The sequence below is a fragment of the Cetorhinus maximus genome, chromosome 3 (genome assembly GCF_964194155.1).
Source record: "Cetorhinus maximus chromosome 3, sCetMax3.hap1.1, whole genome shotgun sequence".
Taxonomy (NCBI): Eukaryota; Metazoa; Chordata; class Chondrichthyes; order Lamniformes; family Cetorhinidae; genus Cetorhinus; species Cetorhinus maximus.
This window is the reverse complement of record NC_135881.1, coordinates 163,707,582-163,733,323: the sequence shown is the minus strand read 5'-3', so window position 1 is coordinate 163,733,323 and position 25,742 is coordinate 163,707,582. Positions and strand designations below refer to the sequence as shown.

General features: G+C 46.4%; 1 protein-coding gene across 2 annotated transcripts in view; it reads right to left on the bottom strand.

Annotated features, from left to right (window-relative positions):
* Nucleotides 1-25,634, bottom strand: part of LOC144679007 (CD83 antigen-like) — a 34,429-nt gene extending 8,795 nt beyond the window's left edge. The window contains exons 1-3 of one of the 2 annotated variants that reach the window (XM_078539202.1): nt 25,552-25,634; nt 25,253-25,380; nt 15,182-15,410 (exon numbers count right to left, since the gene is read on the bottom strand). In XM_078539202.1, coding sequence (XP_078395328.1) covers nt 15,182-15,410; nt 25,253-25,380; nt 25,552-25,609 — 415 coding nt within the window. In that variant the 5' untranslated portion in view covers nt 25,610-25,634. The remainder of the gene's footprint in view (nt 1-15,181; nt 15,411-25,252; nt 25,381-25,551) is intronic. The other variant, XM_078539203.1, reaches the window with a different exon arrangement.
* Between the last annotated feature and the right edge of the window lie 108 nt (nt 25,635-25,742).

The window sequence follows — 25,742 nt, the reverse complement described above, 5'->3', positions numbered from 1 at the left end:
ACCCTAAGGCATGAAACTTTTAATTGTTGATGTTCAGAGAGACTTGGGTGTATCGTTCAAGGAACACAGACAGCATCCAGGTACAGCATGTAATTAACGAAGAAAATGGCATGTTAACTTAAAAAGAAAATTGGGAAAGCAAAAAGGAGGCATGAAAAAACATTGGCAGGTAAAATAAAGGAAAATCCAAAGTTATTTCACAAGTACATTAAGAGTAAGAGGATAACTAGGGAAAGAGCAGGGACCATTAAGGACCATAGTGGTAATTTGTGTGTGGAGCCGGAAGACGTAGGTAGGGTTCTAAATGAACACTTTGTGTGGGCGCTCGCAAGTGAGAGGGACAACGTGGGTATGGAAAACAGGCAGAAGGACTGTGATATAATTAAAGAAAATAGCATAGAAAGGGAGGAGATTCTAAGTGGTCGGACAGGCTTAAAAGTAGATAAATCTCCAGGCCCGGATGAAATGTATCCCAGGCTGTTGAGTGAGGCAAGGGAGGAAATAGCAGGGGTGTTGGCAATAATTTTCAATACCTCTCTGGCCACAGGAGAGGTGTCAGAGGACTGGAGGACAGCTAATGTGGTAATGTTATTCAAGAAGGGAGGAAGTGGGGTATCTCATAGAAACCTATAAAATTCTAACAGGACTAGACAGGGTAGATGCAGGAAGGGTGTTCCCGATGGTGGGGGAGTCCAGAACCAGGGGTCACTGTCTAAGGATATGGGGTAGACCATTTAGGACTGAGATAAAGAGAAATTTCTTCACCCAGAGAGTGGTGAGCATGTGGAATTCATTCCCACAGAAAGCAGTTGAGACCAAAACATTGTATGTTTTCAAGAAGGAGTTAGATATAGCTCTTGGGGTGAAAGGGTATGGGGAGAAAGCGGGAGCAGGCTATTGAGTTGGATGATCAGCCATGATCATAATGAATGGCGGAGCAGGCTCGAAGGGCCGAATGGCCTACTCCTGCTCCTAGTTTCTATGTTTCTAAATAGATGGGCTGGTCAGATGGGCTGATCAGTGGCAAATGGAATTTAATCCGGATAAGTGTGAGGTGATGCACTTGGGCAGGACAAACAAGGCATGGGAATACACAATGAATGGTAGGACCCTGGGAAGTACTGAAGATCAGAGGGATCTTGGTGTGCATTTCTACTGGTCTACTATGGTAGCAGGACAGGTAGATAAGGTGGTTAAGAAGGCATATGGGATACTTGCCTTTATTAGCCGAGGCATAAAATATAAGAGCAGGGAGGTTATGCTGGAACTGTATAAAACGCTGGTTAGGCCACAGCTAGAGTATTGCATGCAGTTCTGGAATCCGCATTATAGGAAGCATGTGATTGCACTAGAGAGAGTACAGAGGAGATTTACCAGGATGTTGCCTGGGCTGGAGAGTTTTAGTTATGAGGAGAGATTGGATAGACTGGGGTTATTTTCCCTGGAGCAGAGGAGATTGAGGGGGGACATGATTGAGGTGTATACAATTATGAGGGGCATAGATAAGGTAGACAGGAAGGAACTTTTCCCCTTGGTGGAGGGATCAATAACCAGGGGGCATAGATTTAAGGTAAGGGGCAGGAGGTTTAGAGGGGATATGAGGAAGAATTTTTTCACCCAGAGGGTGGTGGGAATCTGGAACTCATTGCCTGAAAGGGTGGTAGAGGCAAAAACCCTCATAACATTTAAGAAGTATTTGGATGTGCACTTGTGATGCCGTGGTATACAAGGCTATGGGCCTAGTGCTGGAAAATGGGATTAGAATAGCTAGGTACTTGTTTGACCGGTGCAGACTTGATGGGCTGAAGGGCCTTTTTCTGTGCTGTAAACCTCTATGTCTCTATAACCATTATTGCTATGGATTTGGAGCATAAGAATAAGGGAGTTTAGCTACAATTGTGCAGGGCTTTGGCTAGACCACGCCTGGAATATTGTGCACAGTTTTGGTCTCTGTATTTGAGGAAGGAGATACTTGCCTTGGAGGCAGTACAGTGAAGGTTCACTAGATTGGTTCTTGTGAAGGGAGGGTTTTCCTGTGATGAGAGGCTGAGTAAATTGGGTCTTTACTCTCTGGAGTTTAGAAGAATGAGAGAGGATCTCATTGAAATATACAAAGTTCTGAAAGGGCTTGACAGGGTGGACACTGAGGGCAGAAAAGTGCAGCCTCAGGGAGATCGGCTATAAATGTCAAAAAAATAAAAATAGAAAAATAAAATTTCCCTAACATGTCCCCTTGTGTGACAATGTCACATGAGTTGGGACATGTCCATAATTTTCACAAAAACTTTATTAAAATTTTTTAAAAGCTACATGAAACCTCAACCCACCGGTGGATGAGGTTTCATGCTTTTTCCAATTTGCACCAGGGCTCCTGGCCTGTCCGCCAACCTTAAGGTTGGACGGGCAGGTCCTTTAATTACTTAATTGCCTCTGTCAATGGCCTCAATTGGTCATTGACAGGTCGGCGGGCGCGCAGCTGATTTCGCTGCACTCCCACCTTCCTGAAAATTTAAATGGGGAATGGGGCACGGTGATGTCAGGAGTTCTCCCTGATGTCACCACGCATCATTTTACACGTCGGTGAGCTGGCCCCGCCCCGCTTGCCGACGCGTAAAATCCTGCCCTGTGTGCGGCAGGGCCTTTCGGAGCCTCTTGCAAGCATTCTCCCAGGCACGTGGAGCCTTCCTCCATCACACTCATCTCACTGTCCCGAGCATTTTCAGTGCTGCCTGCTGGGGTTCTCTTTCAGTTGTCCATCTGAGCTGACCTCATCTCCACCCACCCACTGATCACACTCCCATGCAGCACCTGTGCCTGTCCAACATGAGGCTCCGCTCACTTTCGATTTTAAGAACATGGTTGCAATAAGTTTTCTTCTCAAATCCCCCAGCCTTTCCCCTCCCCCAATCGCCCATGTCCTTTCCCCATCACCGTTGACCCCTCTGGCATTACCTACCAGCTAGAACCCTTTTCTTTCCCAGATGCCCAGGTGAATGTGCACATCCCTACCTACCTGAGAATCCCACCCCCATCCACATTGATCTCCCCGACCTCCTTCTTCCCACCCCCAAGGTCCATGTCTGCCTCTGCGTCTCCACCAACCACCGTCGCTGCCCCTTCTGCCGCCTCCGATGCAAACTCACCCTCCCACCCTTCTGGCTCACTCTGCCCCCTCTCATACTCACCATTCCCACCTACCATGCCCTCCCTCCGTTTTCTCCCTATTGGCTTCACAGGCCCCTCTCTTGCATGTTCACTTGGACATCCCCCCTCCCCTTACACCCTCCTCTACCCTTACTCGCACCTCTCCCCCGGACACCTACCCCCCCTCTGAACTCATTCCTTCCCCCTGGACTCCTTCCCCCCTCCGAACTCCTTCCCTTATACCTTCCTCACCCCCCACACCTACTGCCCTAGCGGCTGCATCCTCCCGCTTTACACCCTCCTCCCCCCATACTCCCTCCCCCTTCCCAACCATACCCTCCTGACACCTTAGTTCCCCCCCTCCCAACCTCACTCCCTGACACATGCGTTCTCCCGTTCCCAACCTTACCCGCCCCCCCCACAACTTCCTCTCCCAGTCAAACCTAGACTTTCCTCTCCCACTCCAGCTAGGCCTTCCTCACCACCGCCACCGCCACCGCCGTCCGTCCCCCCAATGACGATCATCTGCAGCAGCCCATGACGAAGTCTGTGATGTCCTGAAGCAGGCCCCAGACATCAACAGAGACTTTCCATCTCCCGTGAGCTGCTTCGCAGCCAGCCATGTCCATCAGAGTCCACCCAGCATGCGATGCACATGTTCTCCAAGATCTGGTTGCCATTGGGCCCCAGCATCTTCTGCTCCTCAGATGTCGGCAATGTGAGCAAGGGCCTGGCGGTAAGTCCCGCCTTCTGAACATCACGCTTGTCAAGACGTGTTGTGGGCCGGCCTGTTTCCCCATCAACATGGGCGGTAAATCTGACGTGCAGGGATGATGCCGGTGGGCAGGGCTTATAATTAGATGCAAATGTATTAAAATTACATTGCCGACGTGCGGCAGCGGGAAAGGCGGCCTGCCGTTGACGGGTGGAAAGGATGATCACAAACTGGTTTCACCATGGTGCGAAACCTATTTTTCGTCTTCTCGCCTTATTATCCATTCATGCCAATGGGCATGGAAAATTCCAGCCTGAGAGGCTTTTTTTGTTAGCTGGCAAATCTAGAACACAGGGACACAGTTTCAGGAAAGGGGCTATCATTTAGCACTGAGATGAGGAGAAATTTCTAATCATTTATTTACTTAGAGGGCTGTGAATCTTTGGAATTGCTCACCCAAGAGGGTGTGGATGCTTCATCATTGAGGATCTTTAAGACTAAGATCAATAGATTTTGATCTCTAAGGATTCAGGGGATATGGTGGATTGGTGGTGGGGTGGGGGTGGCAGGAAAGTGGAACTGAGGTAGAAGATCATCCATGTTTGTATTGAATGGTGGAGCAGGCTCGAGGAACCTAATGATCTACTCCTGTTCCAATTCTTATGTTCCAAATGCAGAAAGCTATAGTAAATGTAAAAGCTGCAGCATCAGAGAAATTTTTTCATGCAAAGGATAGAAGAAATCTGTAACTTGCTCCCCCAAAAGTTTCTGAATGCTAGGACAATTGGAGCTTACAAGACCAAGAACAGTAGCTTTTTTTTAAGGTAACCATATTAAGGAACATGAAGCAAAGGTGGGAAAATGGAGTTGAGCTGTGGATCAACCACGATCGGATTGAGTGGTGGAGCAGGCTTGAGGAGCTGAAAGGCCTACTCCCGTTAATATGTTCAGTAAGATCTACTCTCATGTGCCTCCCTTCAAGGGTGAAAAGTTCAGTTTCTCCAGTCTTCCCGACAATGTAAGCAATAGAGGTCAACACAGAGGTCACTATATTTTGTTTTTTATATCGAAGGCAAAAACACTGTGACTAATTAACTTCTGTTTGGCATTTTGTACAAATACGGACTCATCTGAAAAATTTCTATCACACCTTAGGCAGACCATTTCCACCTCCTCTTCAGCACAGCACTAGAGCATGAGTTGCAGTATTGACAATAGGGGTAGATTGTCACTGGTTTGTGTTGCAAAATTCTTAGTAGACATACAAAGCCAATTTAGTATAATTTTGCCCTAATTCTGTACATGCACACAGCCAGTTTGTGAGTCATAGCCAAATTCTAAATTGGATCAGTACAAAGTGATGCATAATGGTGCACTGTTGCACTAACGTCTTCATGTTGCTATGGTGTTCTTTGTTGCTATGGCATCTCTTGAAGCTTTCTGTGCTGTGTTGTACTTCATTCACTCAATGGCAATAGTTGTATATGCTGTTATAGATAAATTATTGGTTCTTTTGACAGCAACAGGTATAAAGTCAAAAAAGATGGTGACTTTCCAATCGAAACATTAAAAGGAGAGAGGCCGTGAAGCAGTTAAATCAACACTTGCCAAAATCACACTGGGATAACTAGAAGAAATTTCTCCATGGTCAGCCCTAATTAATATATCTACTCATATTGGGCTTATCACTGGGAGCTCACTATAGTTCACAGTGGGGTCAGGGATGAAAAATTGACTGAATCAACTCTTGAAGAGCAGTTGTTAAAATTTAAAGGGAGAAGGAAAGAAAATCTTGCATGATCCACTGGGTCTTATCTTGCACTGATTTTCTGCTATGCCTTCCCAGCACACAAAGCTATCTTACAGTGGCCACTGCACATGCTATGGCGGATGATTGGCTGGTAACAAAAGAGTCATCCATTTCAAAGACAAATACCTCCATCCCAAAAACCCATAATGTGCTGAAATTGATGTCCACCAACAATCAACCTCAGTCATTTAGAGACAATATCATTCCAAAATGGTTTGATTGATGCTTTGTTTAATGAGGTGATCAGGGCAGTTGTCAGTGGCATCACGAAGAAGTTATATGGTCAGCTATGACCAAAGTCTCTTTGGCCTTGTGGAGGTACAGTAGTCTATCTTCAGACACATCACTGGGAGCCATAGGTAGGCACTGACCACCACTGACATAAATAGAGGACCTCAAAAACTGAATGGTGAAAATGAGGTGAGCAGTCTGTTGCTGATGGCAAAAGTCCTGGACATAGTTGTCCACGTGCCTTGCCTGCAGCAAAAGGTTCCCCAGAATGGCTAGTTAACAAATGTTTTCTCCATGGCCACACCTTCATGTGGTTTCACTGATCCCTCCGCGACCTTCTCTAAAATTCCCTAGTCAAATAAGATAACATTCACCATGGGCAGAATTTTCCCCCTGTCGGATGGGTGGGTGGGGGGCAGTTTAAGAGCAGCCGTGTGGAGGCGTGCCTCCGATCGACGCGCCCTGATTGGGAGCGCGCCACCACTTTACGTGGACAGGCCAATTAAGGCCCGTCCAGCGTGATGTCCGCAAGGAAGCGCTATGCTCTCCCTGTGTGGGCGGGGGGATTCCCCGAGCCGAGAGTGTGCTCATTGCGCATGCGCACGAAAGAACGCATTCATCGCTCGAGGCTAAGTGCTGCCTCAAGGAGATCGGCTCTACAAAAAAAAATCTGAAAAATAGAAAGAAAATTAACTGACATGTCCCCATCATATGACACTGTCACATGAGTTGGGACATGTCCATAACTTTTAAATACACTTTAATTACATTTTTTAAAACCTACATGAGACCTCACCCCGCCCGTGGATGAGGTTTCATGCTTTTTCTAATTCCCGCCAGGGCTCCCGGCCTGCCCGCCAACCTTAAGGTTGGACGGGCAGGTCCATTAATTAATTTAATGACTCTGTCAATGGCCCCAATTGGCCTTTGACAGGTCGGCGGGCGCACAGCTGATTCGGCTGAGCTCCCGTTGATCTGAAAATTGAAATGGGGCACGGTGATGTTGGCAGTTCCGCCCGACATCATCCCGCGTCATTTTACACGTCGGCGAGCAGGCCCCACCCCCGCTCGCCGATCGGGAAATCCTGGCCCATGTGCATATAAGGTATCACATTAGGCATAGGGGGAGATTGTATACACATAATGTGCACACACTTACAATATCACATAAATTATTTAAAACAACCACCTTCACCTTTGTACCCACGAATTAAATTTTCTTCAGAGTGAAGACCCATGTTAGCACTGGATAACAGAGTTGAGAACAGAAACTTGAGGAAGCTCGATTACACACTTTACTACCCCCCGGACCCAGTGATTTCAGGAGCTTCAGATCATATCCGGTGCTCCTGTTATTTCGGACAGATGGTTCTGCTGTTACCATTTGCAGCTGCTCTCAGCCCATCTTTTACTATTTGTCCCATGACTACCCGTTTGGCCTTGCACAATCATCCCTTGCCACTTAATCACTCCAGCCTATCACAGACTTCTCCTTCTGTTCTTTCCTCCCCTCTTCGTCACACAAGCCCACCTCCGAACATTTCCATGCTTCCGTATTTTCTTCAAAACTGTTCAGTCACCAATCTCTTCCAGTTTTGATGCAAGGCCTGAAACCTGAAGCCTTGGGTTGTATTTTTCCAGCAGTTAAAAAGCTCTGCTGCCAGGACTAAAAGGGGGACCCAATCTCACACCAGCAAAACTCAGGGACAGCATTTTGTCGCTGGTGATTAATTAAGAGGCCACCACCAGGCTCGCCATCCCATCATCGATGCGGCTGGACGATCCGGCAGGGCTGACAGCAGATTGGACGCTACGTCCAGGTCCCTGATGGAAACAGTAAAGGATGCCAAGCTGCATGACGTCTTCAGCAACCCTACAGATGGAGCGCAGCGTAGATACACCTGGTCGCGGCCAGACGGGTCCATCCGTTCTAGGATTGACTTCCGGTTTGTGTCCCGTGCGTTCACAGTCAGATCCACCGATGTCAAGCTGGCGTTATTCTCTGACCACTGCCTCCTACTGGCTGACTGTCAATTACAGGAAGACCAGAGGGTTGGAAGGGGGACATGGAAGTTGAACGTGCAACTGCTGACCCCAGAGAACATGGAGGAACTCAAGAGGGATTACAAAGGTTGGAGAACCGTGAAACCCCTCTTTGAGTAACTGACACACTGGTGAGAAGTGATCAAGGAAAACATCAAGAGATTTTGCATCCTCAAAGGCATCTGGAAAGCTAGAAAGGAACAGAGGGAAATGTGCCAACTCCAGAAAAAAAAGTAGAACCTGCTCTGGCTGCAGTCGATGGGGGTCGATGTCAACGAGGAACTTCAAGAGGTGAAGAGCACCAAGCCTCATTCTTTGCCTTGGAGGCCTCCAAGATCATCTTCCGGTCCAGAGTCCGCTCCGTGGAGCAGGATGAGACGTGCTCACGTTTCTTCTTCCAAAGGGTACACAGAGAGAACTCCGTGATCAGCAGCCTGAAGGAAGAAGACAGATCAGTAAAGTCATCGACATTTTGAGGATCAGCAAATCCTTTTATGCCGGATTGTATGACGTGAAGCCCACAGACAGCACGGCCTCCCAGTCCTTCCTGTCCCCTATCACGGAGGTCTTAGACGACAGTACATGGAAAAGCCTGGACAAACCGTTAATTCCTGACGAACTGATTAAAGTCCTTGAGTCCTTCGAGAAGAGTAAGACTCCCGGAAGCGACGGCTTGCCTGTGAAATTCTATTCGGCTCTGTGGCACTGGATCGGCCCAGACCTGCTAGAAGTGTACGAGAGTATGCTTCTGGCCGGCAGCATGTCAGAATCCATGAGGAAAGGCATCATCACTCTCATCTACAAGCACAAGGGGGAAAGGGAGGAAATTAGAAATTGGGGACCCATTTCACTGTTGAATGTGGACTATAATATTCTGTTCAAAGTCAGTGCCAATCAGGTCAAGTCCGCTCTGGAATTGGTGATTCACCCTGACCAGACCTGCATTGTGCCCGACTGGAAAATCTCTGACAGCCTTGCGCTACTCAGGGATAGGATTGCCTATGTGCAGGATAGGGGTGTGGATACCTGCCTCATCAGCCTGGATCAGGAGAAGGCCTTTGACAGAATATCACACACCTACATGGTGGATGTGCTCTGCAAAATGGGGTTTGGGGAAGGAATCCACAACTGGGTCCAACTGCTCTACACTAACATCAGTAGGGCAGTCTCAAATCAATGGGTGGGAATCAGAAAGCTTTCCTATTAAATGTGGAGCCAGGCAGGGCTGCCCTCTCTCCCCTGTCCTGTTGTGTGTTGCATGGAACCCTTTGCTGAGTCCACCAGGAAGGATCTGGGCATAAGAGGAGTGATGATCCCAGGCAGTGGAGGTACTCAGGTCAAAGCCTCCCTGTACATGGATGATGTCGCCGTCTTCTGCTTGGATCCGCTGTCGGTGCGCAGACTGATCCACATCTGCGACCAGTTCGAACTGGCCTCGGGAGCCAAGGTAAATCATGACATGAGTGAGGTCATGTTCTTCGGGAACTGGGCTGACCGATCCTTTGTCCCCTTCACCATCAGGGCTGACGGCCTGAAGTTGCTGGGGATATGGTTCGGAGCGACCAGGGCATGTGTTAGAAACTGGAAGGAGCGAGTGGCTTTGGTGGAAATAAAACTGGGCGTGTGGGAGCGACGCTCCCTCTCCATTGCAGGTAAGAACCTGGTCATCAGGTGTGAGGCACTCTCGCTGTTGCTGTGCAGCCCTCATCCTGATGGCCACCTTTGTGTGTGCCTGCATCTAGCTGTGCGTAGACCCTCGGTACGCAAACACCCAGCGTCACTACATGCTGAGGTTCCACCTGTCCCTGGTGTTGAGAATGATGGGTCTGGCCACGCTGCCGCGGAACACTCCAAGTAGTTGGACCGTGCCGTACCACCTGTCCCTCATGGGAAAATTTATGCAGAGAAACACCTTTGACCACAAGTCCATCAGGCAGTGGTCGGCACTTAAAGTTCTTAGAGGCCCTGCTGGAAAAGGAGAGGGTGGATCCTGTCAGATGGTTCCCCGAGCAAACTGTCAAAGTCATTTGGCAGAATGCCTCATCGCCAGAACTTTCCAACAAGCACCAAGACATAGCTTGGCTGGTGGTGAGAAAGGCCCTCCCCGTCAGATCCTTCCAACATACCAGGAGTCTCTCTGCTACTGCACATTGCCCTCGAGGTGGCTGTGGTGGGGATGAGACCGTTGTTCACCTCCTTGTGGAATGTGCCTTTGCAAAGAAGGTCTGGAGAGAGATGCAGTGGTTTTTGTCGAGGTTCATCCCGAGCAGTTCTGTGACACAGGACTCTGCTCTACGGGCTGTTCCCAGGGACACACACCGAGACAAACATCAACTGCAGCTGGAGGATCATCAGCTCGGTGAAAGACGCTCTTTGGTCTGCCTGAAACTTGTTGGTCTTCCAGTGCAAAGACTTGTCCCCAACCAAGTGTTGCAGACTGGCACATTCCAAGGTCCAGGACTACGTGCTGAGGGATGTACTAAAGCTTGGGGCAGCCGCCACAAAGATGCAATGGGGAAAGGTCGCTTTCTAAGAACTTTCTGCCATAATGCACCGAGGGGCCGGGAAAGGTATAGACTCCTCGAGCTGTACAGCTCACAATGAATGTATGCATTGAATGCTAATTGTATTGAAGCACCTCAGAGTGCAACATGATGTATGTCGACAACTCCAATACCATTGCGCTGTCTGACTGTCTGTAATGACCATATTGAAATGATTGTAATGTTCATTGATTGTATTGAAGCACCTTGTGATCCATGTGTAAAAGTTGAATCTGATTGTACTTATCGTGATGGCTATTTAGAAATGTTTTGTAATATTCTTCCAGATATTTTATGAATAAAGTATATATTTTTTTTTAAAATCCCATGGAGGTTGGCGGTCTGCCTCCCACAGCTGCCAGCCCAATCAGAGAGCAAGCAGCTTGGCAACCCCTCCAGTACAGGTGGCCACTGCTGAAGCTGCAGGATGAAGGAAAGGGCAACTTCATGGTGAGGTCCCTCAAAGAGAAGGTAAATTTGTTTTTAAGCTTGCCAGAGCCAGGCAGGCAGGCCTAGGTGATCGGGGGCAGCATAGCCATGGAGATGGCCATTACCATTGGGGCCCTCCATCCATGAGCCATGGAGCAGCCATTAAGGAGGCCCCGCCACCCCCCTTTCCAGCTGTCAGGCTGCTTGGTTTTATCTGGCAGTCTCCCCACAATGCCAGTAAAATGTCAGCAGCAGTGGGAGGCAGCCCTTAATTGGCATAACTGGCCACCAAGTGGGCGGCCATGCCACTGAGCTTCCTACTGCTGATAATATATTGTGGCGGCAGGAAGGCACCAGGCTTGCCTCAAGGCATCTTCTATTTTACTAGCCCTCCCAACTCCCAGCCTGACTCCAAAAGGCTGGTAAAATCTAGCCCTTTAACTCTGTTTCTGTCTACACAGAGGCTGCCTAACCTGTTGGTTATTTCCAACATCTTTTGCTGTTAATAGTGGAACAAAATTGTTTTTCTCTCTCTGAAACAGTTGACCTTCTTCTCAATGGAAATGGATGAGACTGTTATCATTCTTTAGTAGTACATCTGTTGCATTTTAAATGCAGCTGGACAATAGTCTTTGACTAGTGCCTGAGATAGTCCTTCAATGTGACTGAAGTGATCCATTGGGCAAAATGTTGAGCACAGCTGTGGCCTTTGTGGTGTAGATCCCAAGTCCTTTGCTCTTAACAAATTCAGTAGTTGCTTTCTGTTATGTTTCGACCTCGTCTGATACTGTTTCTATGTCATGAAGCTATTAATGTATATAATATTATTGGAAAAGATTTTTATTTTAAAAGAGAGGTTTAGTCTGTGTGTGTGACTTAATTGGATTAAAGTCAGCTAGTCTGGGTGCTTTGATGTATAGTAGTTTTGATACGCAAGAGAAATAGCATGCATTTGCATTTTTTGAATAGAGCATTCAAGAAGTGGGGTGAAAAATGATACCTTTCTAGCAGAAACCAAGCCATATGTTTATATTACTAATAAAATTGGTACTATGAAAGGGGTTTTATTGTTAGAGAGGTTTAGTTCAGAGGTTGTTGATACAATGAGAATTAACATTCAATGGACAGTGGTTGGTATAACTTTAGCAGTTTTTGGGTGTGCATGGCAGAGGCAATGTGAAATCAAAAGCAGCTGTAAGCCTCCAACTGGCACCACAGGAACCAAGGTGAAAAGAACCTCATTTTGAATGTGTAAGGTGAAAATGCTTTGTCTGGTGCCTGGTTAAGTCTATGGGTTGTTGTTGTTGCCTTAATGGAGATTAGTTTGGGAATTTGTTAAAAGTTATGTTATATAGTAGTGATTTGTAGCCATGTGTATATATATTTTAACCTGTATAAATTAACTAAATGTTTCATTTAGTTTAATGTGAAGCCTCGAGAACTGGTGGTCTGATTCCTGAGTTTAGAGTCACATCTCAAACATAACACTTAAAATTATTGGTTATGACAGCTGTTTAAAGTTTCCCTCTGGGATTTTTAAATAGCTCAGCTGTACCAACATTCTACATTAAATTGCCCCCATAGTATGGAAAATGATCTGCCTCCAGGTCCTTTTTCAGCTTGCACTCATTTTCAGTTGACCTATTCCAGGGGTCAGCAGCCTGTGGCTCCCTGGGGTCTGATGTGCAGCTCCTGAGTAGCGCCAAAACAAATGCATCTTTCAAACATTGACTGCAATGAGTTTTCAGAAAATTGTTCCCCCAGCGCAGGAACATAAAAATCATTCAGCTATCTAAAAAGTCTTGATTGTCAAATGCTTCATCAGGAAAAATGGAGCCCTGAACTATCACGTGCCATCCAACATGTGGCGCATGTTAGTCAATAAAACAATCCCTCTCACTCTAGCCCTGGTTGGTCTGTTCACAAAGCTTGCCCAAGATGGCTCATTCTGATTGGTTGTCGTATTTGGCAGCTTATTGATTGCTATCAATGGGTTAGTGCTCTGCGATTGGAGGGATGTATGACAAGGTGGGTGCCAATTAGAAGTGCCCTTGCTGCCGTGCTAGTGAGCACATGCTGACAAGCACTTTAATCAATAAAAGAGCATGCTCTCTCTGGCCCTGGTGTTGAGGCTGTGTTGGTGAGCAAGTGCTTCGTATGCAGGCAGGCAGATAAATTACTGAAGGCACAAACGTACTTTTTTTGAGGATGCTTTGAAAATGGCTGCAAAGAAGAGAAGAATTTAAGAAGAAACTTGAGAATTTCTAGACAAATTCAATCCCATTCATTCCAAATTCAGCTGGTCTCCTTGCTGGGCTCATTTGCAATGAGAAATTTGACATCAAGCGATCAAGTCTCAAGAGGCATTTCACTAAAAAGCACAGTGCCTTGGCCAGAAGTTATCCAGCTGGTGAAGCTCGAGAAAAAGCGGTATAGGAGCTGAAGAGCAAGGCAGAGAAATCTTGGACAATGTTCACCAAGTGAGTGAAATCATCAAACAGCTCAGCTCCTGCTAATTCTGTGGCAGTTCAAGAGATTGTGAAACAGGTAAAGCTGTTCACAAATGATGAATATGTAAAGACTGGTTTATCAAAGTCTCAGAACAACTGGGCAGTTATTTTCAAAAGAAAAACAAAATTATTTTAAAAATTAAAGACAATGAGGAACAGAACAGTGAAAATAGCTGCAGATATCAGTAGGTAACAGATTGAGGATATAAACTTAGCTCCTCTTATTGCTTGTGATAATTTGTGATGTTAATAATATTGCACAGATTGCTCTTCTCTGCAGTTATGTGAATTCCAACAGAACCCAAGTGGAGTTCAACCACTTGTTGCCCCTTAAAAAACAAAGGGGCAAGATGTTTTCTCAACTATCATTAACTACCTAAAGACAAGAGGAAAACATACCAACAACATAATCTCAATCGCGACTGATGGGGCACCAAGTATGAGAGGATTTTGTTGCTCTGTTGCAAAAAAAACCACTGGATCACAATGTGATATTAATTTATTGCATAATTCACCAAGCTCTCTGTGCCCAATAAATTTCCTGCTGAGTTCACAAACTGATGCTTCATTCTCTCACTTTATTTCTCTGATTTCTTGCATTATGCCCCCTTTTGTCTCCTGAACACACCATTTCTGCTTTTATTCATTTCCTGATCCTTACTGTGACACTTTACAAGTCATGTTATGTCTTTCTAGGTGTTTGCTCCCCCATTCCCCCTATTGCATTCCTTCTTCAGTGTTGTTTGTAATATCTCTCAATTCCAAGGAGGCGTTAATAGCTGAAATGTCAACGTTCTTGTGTTCTGGACAGATACTGCCTAGCCTGCTGAGAGCTTCCAGCATTTTTTGCTTTTATTTCCCCAAGGTCACTCTTGTTGATATGGACTGTCTCAAACCTCTCTGATCTCTTATCAGCATTTCCCAGTCATGTCTAAGGCATCCACTGTTTTAGGGGTAGCAACGAAGCAGTCTTTTATGTGGAATGTCCAGAGTGCAACATGATGATATTCTACTCTGATGATATCGTGATAAGGAATAGTCAACTCAGGGTATCACTCATGATGTCATTGGAACTCCAGGCGTGGCAATTCACGAGTAAATACCTCGGGATAAAAATTCATTCATGTAGCACTGCTTGAAAGCATTGATTGTTGATTCTATGTCGGTTCAATGTGGATTTCCTAGGCAGAGACGCTGGCCGTTACCTGCATGACCTGCAAAAGTTTCCTCATTGATATCGTCAAAGGAACCCATGTGGGTTGCACAGGTAGAGGCTGGTGGCCTTGTCTGTCCCTGGGGAATCAATATAATCGATGCAGCACCACTTTGAAGTGCTGCTAGGCAATCAACATTTTAGTATAAAATAAAATCAAAAAATGCTGAAAATACTCAGAAGATAAGACACCACCTGTGGACAGAAACAGAGATAGGAACAAATTTGTAGCCCTTCCTCCTTAAGCTGCTGTACAGCTAACATTGCGTATTTAGGTCGATTGGATGAATGAGCACTTCCAGTACAGGGTTTCACGTTGTGGGAGAGCATAAAGGATTTTGAGTATGGAAGTCATATAATTTCTCATCCAAAGGCAGAATTTCTCACCTATTCTTGGTTTGTGCTCCTATCATGCAAAGTTCTAGACCAGGAATACTAATTCATAAACTCTACTCTATGTTTTTGACGTGATAAAAAGAGAGGAATGAAAGAAAGAATATACAGTAACTACATGCTAACTTTAACTTTTGATATGATACTGACCTATTTTGTGCAGTCTCACATCTCCCTGCTTGTTTTGCTCTCCAAGTGGTGCCCACACGGAACATTGGTATCTTCCCAAATCCTCAATGGAGACATTGTGAATAGTCAAGGAATAGGGACTGGCAGAAGCTACCTCAACTGATCCGTTGAAACCCAGGTACTGCCTGGAAATGTTCTCTTTCAAATCCCTTCGTACAATTCCTGATAAGCCGAACCCATCATCGACTACCTAGTAAAATATTAAAATGTTTATAAATCACAGAGAATCAAACAGTGCTGTTTTTCTACAGAGAATATTTGTGAACAAGAGCAAAGCAAGTCCTTGCTTCATGCCCTTGCTCTCATCCCACATGTCCATCCTTGGCCTGCTACAATGTTCCAATGAAGCCCAACACAAACTGGAGGAACAGCACCTCATCTTCCAATTAGGCACTTTACAGCCTTCCGGACTTAACTTTGAGTTCAACAACTTCAGATGATGAACTCTCTCCTCCATCCTCACCCTTTATTATCCCCTTTTTTCTAATAATTATTATATATTTTTTTTATATATATATTTTTCTTTTCCCACCTATTTCCATTATTTTTAAATGTATTTCCATCCATTGTTTTATCTCTATCTTTTAGCCTATTTCGATCCCCTCCCCCCACCCCACCCCCACTAGGGCTATCTGTACCTTGCTCATCCTGCTTTCTGCCCTTAATGTCACCGTTAGCACATCCTTTAGCTAATATCACTACCTTTGACCTTTTGTTTATGACATCTTTGGCAATCTCTCCTTTGCCTCCACCTATTATTGGCCCTCTATACAGCTTCACCTGTCCAACCCCCGTTAAACAGCTTATATTTCACCACATTTCTATTTCTCTTTAGTTCTGATGAAGAGTCATACGGACTCGAAACGTTAACTGTATTCCTCTCCACAGATGCTGTCAGACCTGCTGAGTTTTTCCAGCAATTTTTGTTTTTGTTTCAGATTTCCAGCATCCGCAGTATTTTGCTTTTACCTTGCTTAATTGTTGTAGTTGTGTTTTTGAAAAGTGCAACTTTAAGCAAACAAAGTTAAGTGAATCAGATTTTCCTACCACACGTAATGTAAAAACTGTAGTTAGATTCTGTGGGATATTTCTCCTCAGAAAAAAATAATTATATCTTGTAAATTGAAATAATACAATTATTAAATTCCTATATTTGTAAATTAAATAACTTATAAAATGAAAAATATTTAAAAATATAAAAGAAATATGCTAATTCTTTCTATTTGCTTTTGGGTGTTAATATGGTAATCATTTTGTTAAAACCAATTGGTAGTTAAACAGGTGATGGGCATTAATTATCCCAACTGAATAGAATAAAAAGGTACAGCTGGAACACTTTGTGTGCAAGCTACTAGAAGTTAGTAGCACTGAGGAGTTGTCTTGGAAATAAACCAGCTTTAGCTAAGAGACCTGCCTGGATTAATTCTTCCACCACAACCTCTTATTGTGAGTAACATTGGGTACCACCTCTCCTGCTCTCCAAACCTCCCATTTGCCGCCCCTCATCTCACCCGCATGCTCAATCTACCCAGTCATCACCGATCATGTTCGCCAAACCTCCTGCTCCCTGAGCCACACACCTGCCACCCCCTCCCCAACCCTCTCAGTCACTGCTTCTTCCGCTCACTGCTTCCCTCTCCGGAACCCTCGCTATGAGTGAGGGCTCAGGATGTAAGCAGTGAGAGGGAGGGTCAGCGAGAGGGCAAGTTGCCTCAGGGAGCTGAATGATTTAAAAATAAAGGTTTGAAAAATAAGGGAAACATATCCACACATGTGACACTGTCACATGAACAGGGACATATTAAAAATTAGTTTAAAATATTTTTACTGATTTTTTTCATTCACTGTTTGGAGACCTCATCCCACCTGTGGATGAGATTTCACAAAAAATGCAACGGCCACCTAGCCGATTCGCCCACCCACCAACCATAAGGTTGGATGGGCAGCGGAAAATTAAACTTAATTACCATCTTAAGGGCTTTAATAGGCCTGCCCAACGTCATCGTGTGCTATCTCACCCTCGGGTGTGTCAGGCGCATGCTGGCACGCCAAGCTGACAATCCTGCCCCTTGAATATCTTTAAGGCAGAGATAAGCAAGGGAGTGAAAGGTTAGTGGGGGTAGGCAGGAATGTGAAATTGAGGTCAGCCATGATCTTACTGAATGGCTGAACAGGCTCGAGGGGCCAACTGGCCTACTCCTGCTCCTAATTCGTATGTTTGTATAAACTAGCACAGTTCCTAATTTTGTCTAAACTCTCAAATTTTAACAGTTTTTGTGGAAACAGGCGACAACAAACTCAATCAAAATCACGTCAGGAAGCGGTTAAGAGACTGAAGAATGTAATGCTCAAAATGGCTATATTGCAACGTACATATCGCCAACAATTTACATATATATATATATATATATATACACACACACAGTAATTTTAGGTTGTTTATGCAACAATTATTCAGATACTAACATCTAAATGTTTATGAAATTATATAATTTAACGCATTCAGGATGAATAAGAACACAATCGAGGATTCAGATGGCTTTGTTAAAACTCTTGTTCATGATGGTCAACTTAAGAAGTAACAGAGACCTAGAATTAAATTGAAAGATATAAAACTTTGCCATTACTTAGGATGGAACCATCCCAGATTTGCACTAAGTGCGGTAGCAGGGATAAAAAAAGATATTTTAACTAATGGCCAATTTTCACACCATATCGTCCCCTTTCCGCCTCATAAATTATGCAGTTATGGTAAACATGCCAGGTTGCTGGTGCCCCCCCCCCCCGCCTCCGAATTGCCTACATGCCATTACGTCACCATTTCCTCACTCCAGGCACCATATTTAAACTGTAGCCGCACACACACTTCTCGATGCTCGCCTCCCAGGACTGCTCCAGTGAAGACATGGCCCTAAAAGCCAAGAAGAGTACAGCCCCCTGGTTCAGTGACGCATCCCTGGGATACCTTCTGGATGCTGTGGAGGCCCGCTGTGATGTCTTCTGCCACTGCTCTGGCCGCAAGAGATCTCACCACTCTGGCTTGGGAGGCTGTAGCAGAGTTGGATAGTGCCAATGCTGCACACAAGAGGTTGGCCATCCAGTGCAGAAAAAGGATGAATGGTCCCATCCATGCCACCAGGCAAGTCGACCATCTCATCGCTCTCAACTCGCACATTCATTGGCATCTCAATCACTGCCAGCTTAAGGGACACCACACACACACCACATAGCACCGACACCGACAACTCCATCTGGCCTCAACTTCTCTGGCGATCGCCTCCTCATCCCGTCCATGGCTCCACTCAGCACACCTGGCATCCTTCTCATTTGGCCTAGCATGCACCTCGATCACACTCTCTCCATCTGTCTTTATGCAGGACAAGATCGTGAATGTGCACAATCGCTGGCAGAGGCCCCAGGCTGGGGGTGGAGTGCTGGACATCAAGGTCCTCATTCCGTTCTTGTAGGACGGCCGAGTTGTGCTATTAATGATAGAGTTGATCAGCAGACACTTCTTGGGTGTAAGCTTTAAGTTTATTAACAATATGCTCAGCAGCAACTACACATGTGCTTTCAACTCCAACTTTAACTCTACACTGACTGCTGAGGTTGCCCACACTACTCTCCTAATGGTTCCTACAGATCATGTGGTCTCCCTTAACAAGTATTATTCTTAAGGATACATTACACAATAAATAAAACCATAATTACTACACGTGTGCTGAAGCCGGTGGGAGAGGACGTGGACATTTCCTGCGGCAACGGGGAGGTTGGCAGCAAGCATCCAGGTGAGGATCCCGCACCACAACATCGGTGTCTCAACACAACTCTGAGTCCACTGTTCTGTGTGTAACGTGGCTGCCAAGCATGAATAATCTCATCTCGCACTCAAGCAAACTTGACCCTGATTCCAGCGCCGAGAGCACCTCGGATGAGGACACTGAGGGCAGCACCATTGAAGACCCCTCACGGCGCTCACCCACACACTCCACCAGCGCAGCGACACACACCTCAGTCAGACCAAGATGTACAGTAGCCTCTTGATCACAATCTGCTCCGCAGCAGGCAGAGGCAGGGACATCTGAGGTTGCCGAGAGGACTGCTGGAGGCAAGGAATCTGCTGAGTCCAAGTCAGATGATGAGTCAGTTATTGGACTTGCAAAGACAAATCATGGGAACATCAGGAAGGGATGCCTGGTGCACTCCTCAGATTGCAAGGTACGATGTAAAAGTCTGTCCACCTTCAGTCTAAGGTGATAGCACCGGCATGCTGATAAACCAAGGTCAACGCCAGCAGGATGGCAGCCGCCATGGAGGCCTTGGTCCAGGACATCGGTCTTGCACTGCTGCGTGGGCTGAACTCCATTGCTGACGCCATAGTTAACCTCCAACAGTGTCAATGCGAGAGGGGAGTAGGGCAGCTCAATCTCACTCCAGCTTCCCCTTCTTCCCAGGGAGTCAGCCAGGGGCTGTCGGGCACCCGTAGGGAGGAGGACCAGCAGCTCAGCACCCCAAGGCCATCCACCCAGGTGACTCCGGGAATGTCCGGCCCATCCAAATCTCCTCTTCCTATGACCCCATTATCTCCAGCTTCACAGGCTGAACAGGGTGCAGCTGGCCCACAGCAGGACACCTAAAGCAGGCCGGGGTCCTTCAGGTCTCGGCCCTCCAGAGGATGACCACCAAGGTTACTACAGACAGGGCGCAGCAGAGAGCAGGCTGCCTCCACCTCCACTGTGGATGTTTGGGGAGCAGTTAGGAATGTTAATAAGATGTAGTTGCACCTCGATAGTGCTGGTCATTGCTGCCAGAATGTCATGGGCAGGTGTCACTGAGTTCCATCATTCTCTCTGTGTGCTCTCAGCATCTTTGAGGTGGGGCTGGGCCCCCATCTCTTCAGCATCTGTGTCCAGTGACGGTGTGGTCTTGAAGGGGTCAGGTGCTGAAGGCGGACAAAGGATCAGGTGCATTTAAATTTCACGGCTGCGTCTCCACGACTTGACCCTGGTCACAGAGCACGAGTGAGCTGCCCTCAGTCAGACAGGAGTCAGATGTTCACAGATGCAAAGTGAGGATGTCAAGACTGTCCTCACTGCATCTCGTCATCATCCTCCACAAACCTTGTGGCTATGAGGGTCTCCCAAGCGTGCCTGCCTTGTCTGGCCTCATCACCAGCATCCTCACCTTCGAGGACCTCATCACCCTCATTCCCCTTGATGTCATCCTCATCGGAGCAGATGTGCATCTCTTCCATCTCCTCCTCAGCCAGGTCCTCCCCCCATTGCAGCACCAGGTTGTGTAGCGTGCAGCAAGCTATGATGATGCGTGACACCCTCTGGGGACTGTATTGCAGTGCTCCATCGGACCTGTCGAGGCACCGGAACCTCATTTTCAAGACGCCTATTGTTTGCTCCACCAAAGTCCGGTTTGCAGCATGACCCTCGTTATACCATCACTCTGCTGCAGTCTGAGGCCGCTGCATGGGCATCATCTGCCACGGCCTCTGTGGGTAGCCCTTGTCCCTGAGGAGCCAACCCTGCAGCTTCTGTGGGCCTTGGAAGATGTCAGGGATCTGAGACCTGCTAAGGATGTAGGAATTGTGGATGCTCCCTGGGAACGATGCGTAGATCTGTAGAATGCGTTTGTGGTGGTTGTGGACCAGCTGAACATTCAACGAGTGGAAGCCCTTGTGGTTGACATAGTTAACTGCTTGTTACCATGGAGGTCTAAGCACCACGCGAGTGCAGTCGATGGCACCCTGCACCTGTGGAAAATCAGAGATCTGTGCAAATCCCAATGCTCTTGCTTCCTGGCTTTCCTGATCCCGCCCAAAATGCATAAAGTTCTGTGCCTTCATGAAGATGGCATCCGTGACCTCTTGGATACACTTGTGCGTGGAGGCTTGTGAGATCCCACACAGGTCACCTGTGGAACCCTGGAAGGAGCCACTGGTTTAAAAATTGAGCAGCAGCTGGCATTTGTGACCAACCAGTTCCCTCGACACGCGCAGTCTTTGGCAACACTGTTTCTCTGTCATCTGCAGGAATGAAAAGCGCCGTTTATAGACCCTGGGTCTAGCGAGGTGCCTACAAGCGATGGCATGCTGTGGATCTGCAGCTGCATGTGCAGGAGGCCCTGCCACACCTTCATCTTGAGGGTGATGCTCCTCCCATTGGCAAGCCAGGTGCCTCCATCGTTCTCTTCTTCTTGAGGCATACCATTAAATCACCAGGCTCCATGATCCTGATGTTCTCCCCTTGCAGGATAAAATTAGCATATGTGTCCTAAGAACCTCTCTTGGTTAAGGCTAAAGGCCCCTTCACGCATGCCGGAGTGTGCTAGCCACCACTTGGATGGCCAGTCTGTAGTGCGCTCTTTGGCAGTCTGAAACCCCACTCACCTCCGCCCCACTCCACTTGACCGATTGGCGGCAGCTTCGGCCACTGGACTGCATGCTGTGTTCCCAGCTCAGGCACAGGCTTTCTCCTAACCAGCACTTCAAGGGGCTGTGAGCACCTCCAGCAGTGACTATGCCATGGCCACCTTTCGCAAAGGGATTCTACAACTTGCCCAGTCGGCCAATTGTTCTGCAGCCCCCTAAAAAGCACATTAATTTGTGCCCGAGAGGTGAAAAGTTCTGGAGCATTTGGTGGCACTTTCATGCTTTTGAGTTGCCCGTGTGGGCAGAAAAGTTTCAGAGGCCCGACTCCAAGCATGTCAATGGAGCTGCTGCTGAACAGTCTCAGCTGCGAAAGAATGCTCATTTCTGACGAGCTTTTCCAAGTGTGTGGCTGCTTCTCTCACCCTCCCCCTACCCCACCCCCTACCCCTCCAGCATGTGCTTGTGTCCTTCCTTCAGTCGGAGCTGCGTTGCCCCCTGCAACCACTGGCACCACAGCCCTTGTCCTGGCACCGCATTGAAAGCCAGCTGGGAAAATGCGACTTGTCTGCGTCTCCCCCGAATGCGAGGTGCCTCTACCTTGGTGTCTTACGGGCGATCCTTGCGAGCGCTGCGCAAGCTTGTGTGCATTCACTTCCAAGTTCCCCTCGAGTTCAGCTTGCCAGGTGCACGTCTTTTAAAGGCGGCCGTAAATCACGCCGTTCTAAAGTCGCGCCAATGTGGGAGGTAAATTTGATGTGGGGGGTGATTCTGGCACGAGGGCACAATGAGGAGATTCAAATGCATTAAAATTAAATTCCCGACATTGGATGGCGGGAAACGTGGCCCACCATTGATGAGCGGAATGGACATTCGCAAACTGGTTTCATGGCGACATAAAACAAATTTTTGGCCTTCTCACCATATTGTCCACTTACGCCCACCATGATGCCCGCTGCCAATGAGAGAGAATGATTCTGGCCTCAGATGGAACAGTAAATTGCCCTTACAGTTTAGTAGCCTGGATTTTCTAGTTGCTGTTATTTTGTCGATAGAAAATAGCAGATGAATGAATAGTTTATTTGTTTTGTATATGTTGTTTGAGGGATAAATGTTGCCACTTCTTAAAAAGATGTTCAGGTCTTTTACATCCATAAGGACAAACTAATGAAACACAGCTCTCCAGCAATTTTGTATTCCCTCAGTGTTGCATGAAAGCCTATATGATGGTTTCAAGGCCAACTATCACAGAAATCAAAAGGTCTAATAGTTAGAAGGAGGAAGGAAACCCAAAAATTAAGCAAAATTTCCACAGTAAAATTTCTCCTTCCTTTCCAGGATGCAAGTAATTTGAGTAATAGTTTCTATGATTCATCAGAATACAACTTCCCTCGCTCAACCACGTACTCCCCCTCTGTCAAAGCATGAATCTTTAACATTTTAGCTGCTGCATTTCTCTTTGTAAAGTGAACTATTCCATATTTACTTCATGATGGTACATTTCTCCTTTTCGAGGTTAGTGCGGTACAATATATTGGAGCACTGCATCTTTTGGATATTAACTAAAGGCTCAACCCACCTGTTCAAATGGATGTAAAAGATCTCCTGTCATTATCTGGTACCGAGGTCTAGGCTAAAACCTCCCTCCGCCAGTATTACCAAAGCAGTTCCAGATTTGCACTGGTGTTAACCTTGTGGAGTATAAGTCAGGTGTCATGGCCCAGACCAATTTCAAAGTGGAACAAAGGAAGATCATCTGGAAAAACTCAGCAAGTCTGGCAGCATCGGCGGAGAAGAAATCAGTCAACGTTTCGAGCCTCCATGGCCCTTCGGCAGAACTGCAGCATAGTTTCAACAAGGGAGAAATATAAATTGGTTTAAGGTGGGTGGGGGGCGGGGGGGAAGAGACACATTGAGGGTGTGGTGTGAGCAGATAATCAAAAGATGTCAGAGACAAAAGGGTCAAAGAGGTGTTGAAGGTGGTGGTCTTTGTCTGAGAAAAGTGCTAATTAAGAATGGAATACAGGATATTCAAAGTACAGCTCTACCCCACACCCACTAGAGCTGTACTTTGAATATCCTGTATTCCATTCTTAATTAGCACTTTTCTCAGACAAAGACCACCACCTTCAACACCTCTTTGACCCTTTTGTCTCTGACATCTTTTGATTATCTGCTCACACCACACCCTCAATGTGTCTCTTCCCCCCCGCCCCCCACCCACCTTAAACCAATTTATATTTCTCCCTTGTTGAAACTATGCTGCAGTTCTGCCGAAGGGCCATGGAGGCTCGAAACGTTGACTGATTTCTTCTCCGCCGATGCTGCCAGACTTGCTGAGTTTTTCCAGGTAATTCTGTTTTTGTTTTGTTTTGGATTTCCAGCATCCGCAGTAGCTTTTAGCTTTTTGTTTTTATCTAAAGGAAGATCATCTCCTGCCGAGAGTTTCCATTTTGTTTCAGTGCCAGTTTAGGTTCCCTATTCAGGCTACATGAAATTTTGTGTGGGGTCATAATTGGGGAGTTACAGCCGAGGTTATGTCCATTTGTGTGCCGAGTTTGCTGATGTCTATTTTCACCCAAATTTCCTGCCAATCTCAGATAATTTCCACCATAATTTTAAAATGGACACAACTAAGCAGAAAACAACGCGAGCAAGCAGTGCCACAGCAAGCGTCAAACTCAGACTACATTCCTTTAAGTATGAAAGTTTCAAACCATCTATCATTCATGCATACTAAGCACCACTGCCTAGAAATTACATTGTGCCTATTACTCATGCCAGTTAGTACCAATTCAGACATGCCTTGCTGCCTAATTAGAAAAAAATGTCTGCATTATTCAACGGATGCCTATTGGGAGTTGGCTGATATTGAGGCTTCCCGTCACAGCCTCTGAAGTGTCTCAATGGAAACTCAGCAAGCCTCTATCTCCCAAGTTGTAGTTACTGGGATAGTAACTCATAGGAGCACTATGATAGGTAAATAATCTCAGGAGACAGGCATTAAGGGCTTGCACAGGTCTCACTCCTTATGTCAATCCTGACATGATATATTTAATCAATTTGATTTTTGATTTGTCTTTGTGGTAAACTGAGGGCAAGATCCATACTTTTGGAGTGGGATGGTTGTAACCAGAGTGGTAAAGACTGTGGGAATATTGGTTGACTGTGTTAAATGATCCTCAATGAACTTGTCTCAGGCATGTCAGGGGTCTGTAAGTGGCTGCCTCCCCCACTGTCCTGCTGTACTTACCCAGTGGTGCTGAAGTTGTGCAGTATGCAGCAAGCAATGACAAATCACAGGGGTGCAATGCAAAGCTTCTTCGGAATCATAACTATCACCTTTGTTGCAGTGGCATTGTGCTGGTGTTGTGGGACAGATCTGCAGCTGTGTCCAGGTTCCGGACAGGAGTCATGGGTGAAGCCCTTGTCCCTTCAGGCACAGGGGTCAATAGTTAGGGGTAAAAGAGTGAGGACACTCGGGTATAGTGTAATTAAGTGTGTCCCAAATTTCCACACTTTTTACACCAGGCACATGTTTATGTGCCGCAAGGAGTTCTGCACAGCTGCATCGTCAGCCCAAGTTGCGACTGCTTTACTTGCTATGAGTACAGTCTAAATCTACCTTAAATACAACAGCAAAATTCTTTTACCTTGTACCAGCTGATAGCTCGGTACTGAATTTCAGGTACGCAAGGAGCATCACAGGGCAGCTTTGCAATTTCACCCAACCTTATAAAAACTTCTGTCACAGCTTCTACATCCAGAAAGAACAGCACTGCTAAAACAAGGGACATCACGGGGTAAAACGTCAAGATATATTGAACGACACACTCTAAATTCAAAAAGCAGCGAACCAAAATCTTACTGACAGAAGGGAAGAAACAACAGTGAGCTGCCACCGAAAAATGAATCTGCTAAAAAAGATTAATTTTAAAGCACTCCAAATTACCTGACTGTAATATCAGAAATATCGATCGCTCCGGTTTACAACTGGACAGAAACTCCATGTTCAGCACTCAGTTCACACTGCGAGCAAAAGTGGGCTGTGTTCACCAGCTAAAAGCAGGCGGGAGAAAGCGAAAGTAAAAAAAATTCATAGGTTTCGATTTCCTAGCTTTGCATCACATCTCAGGAACAGAA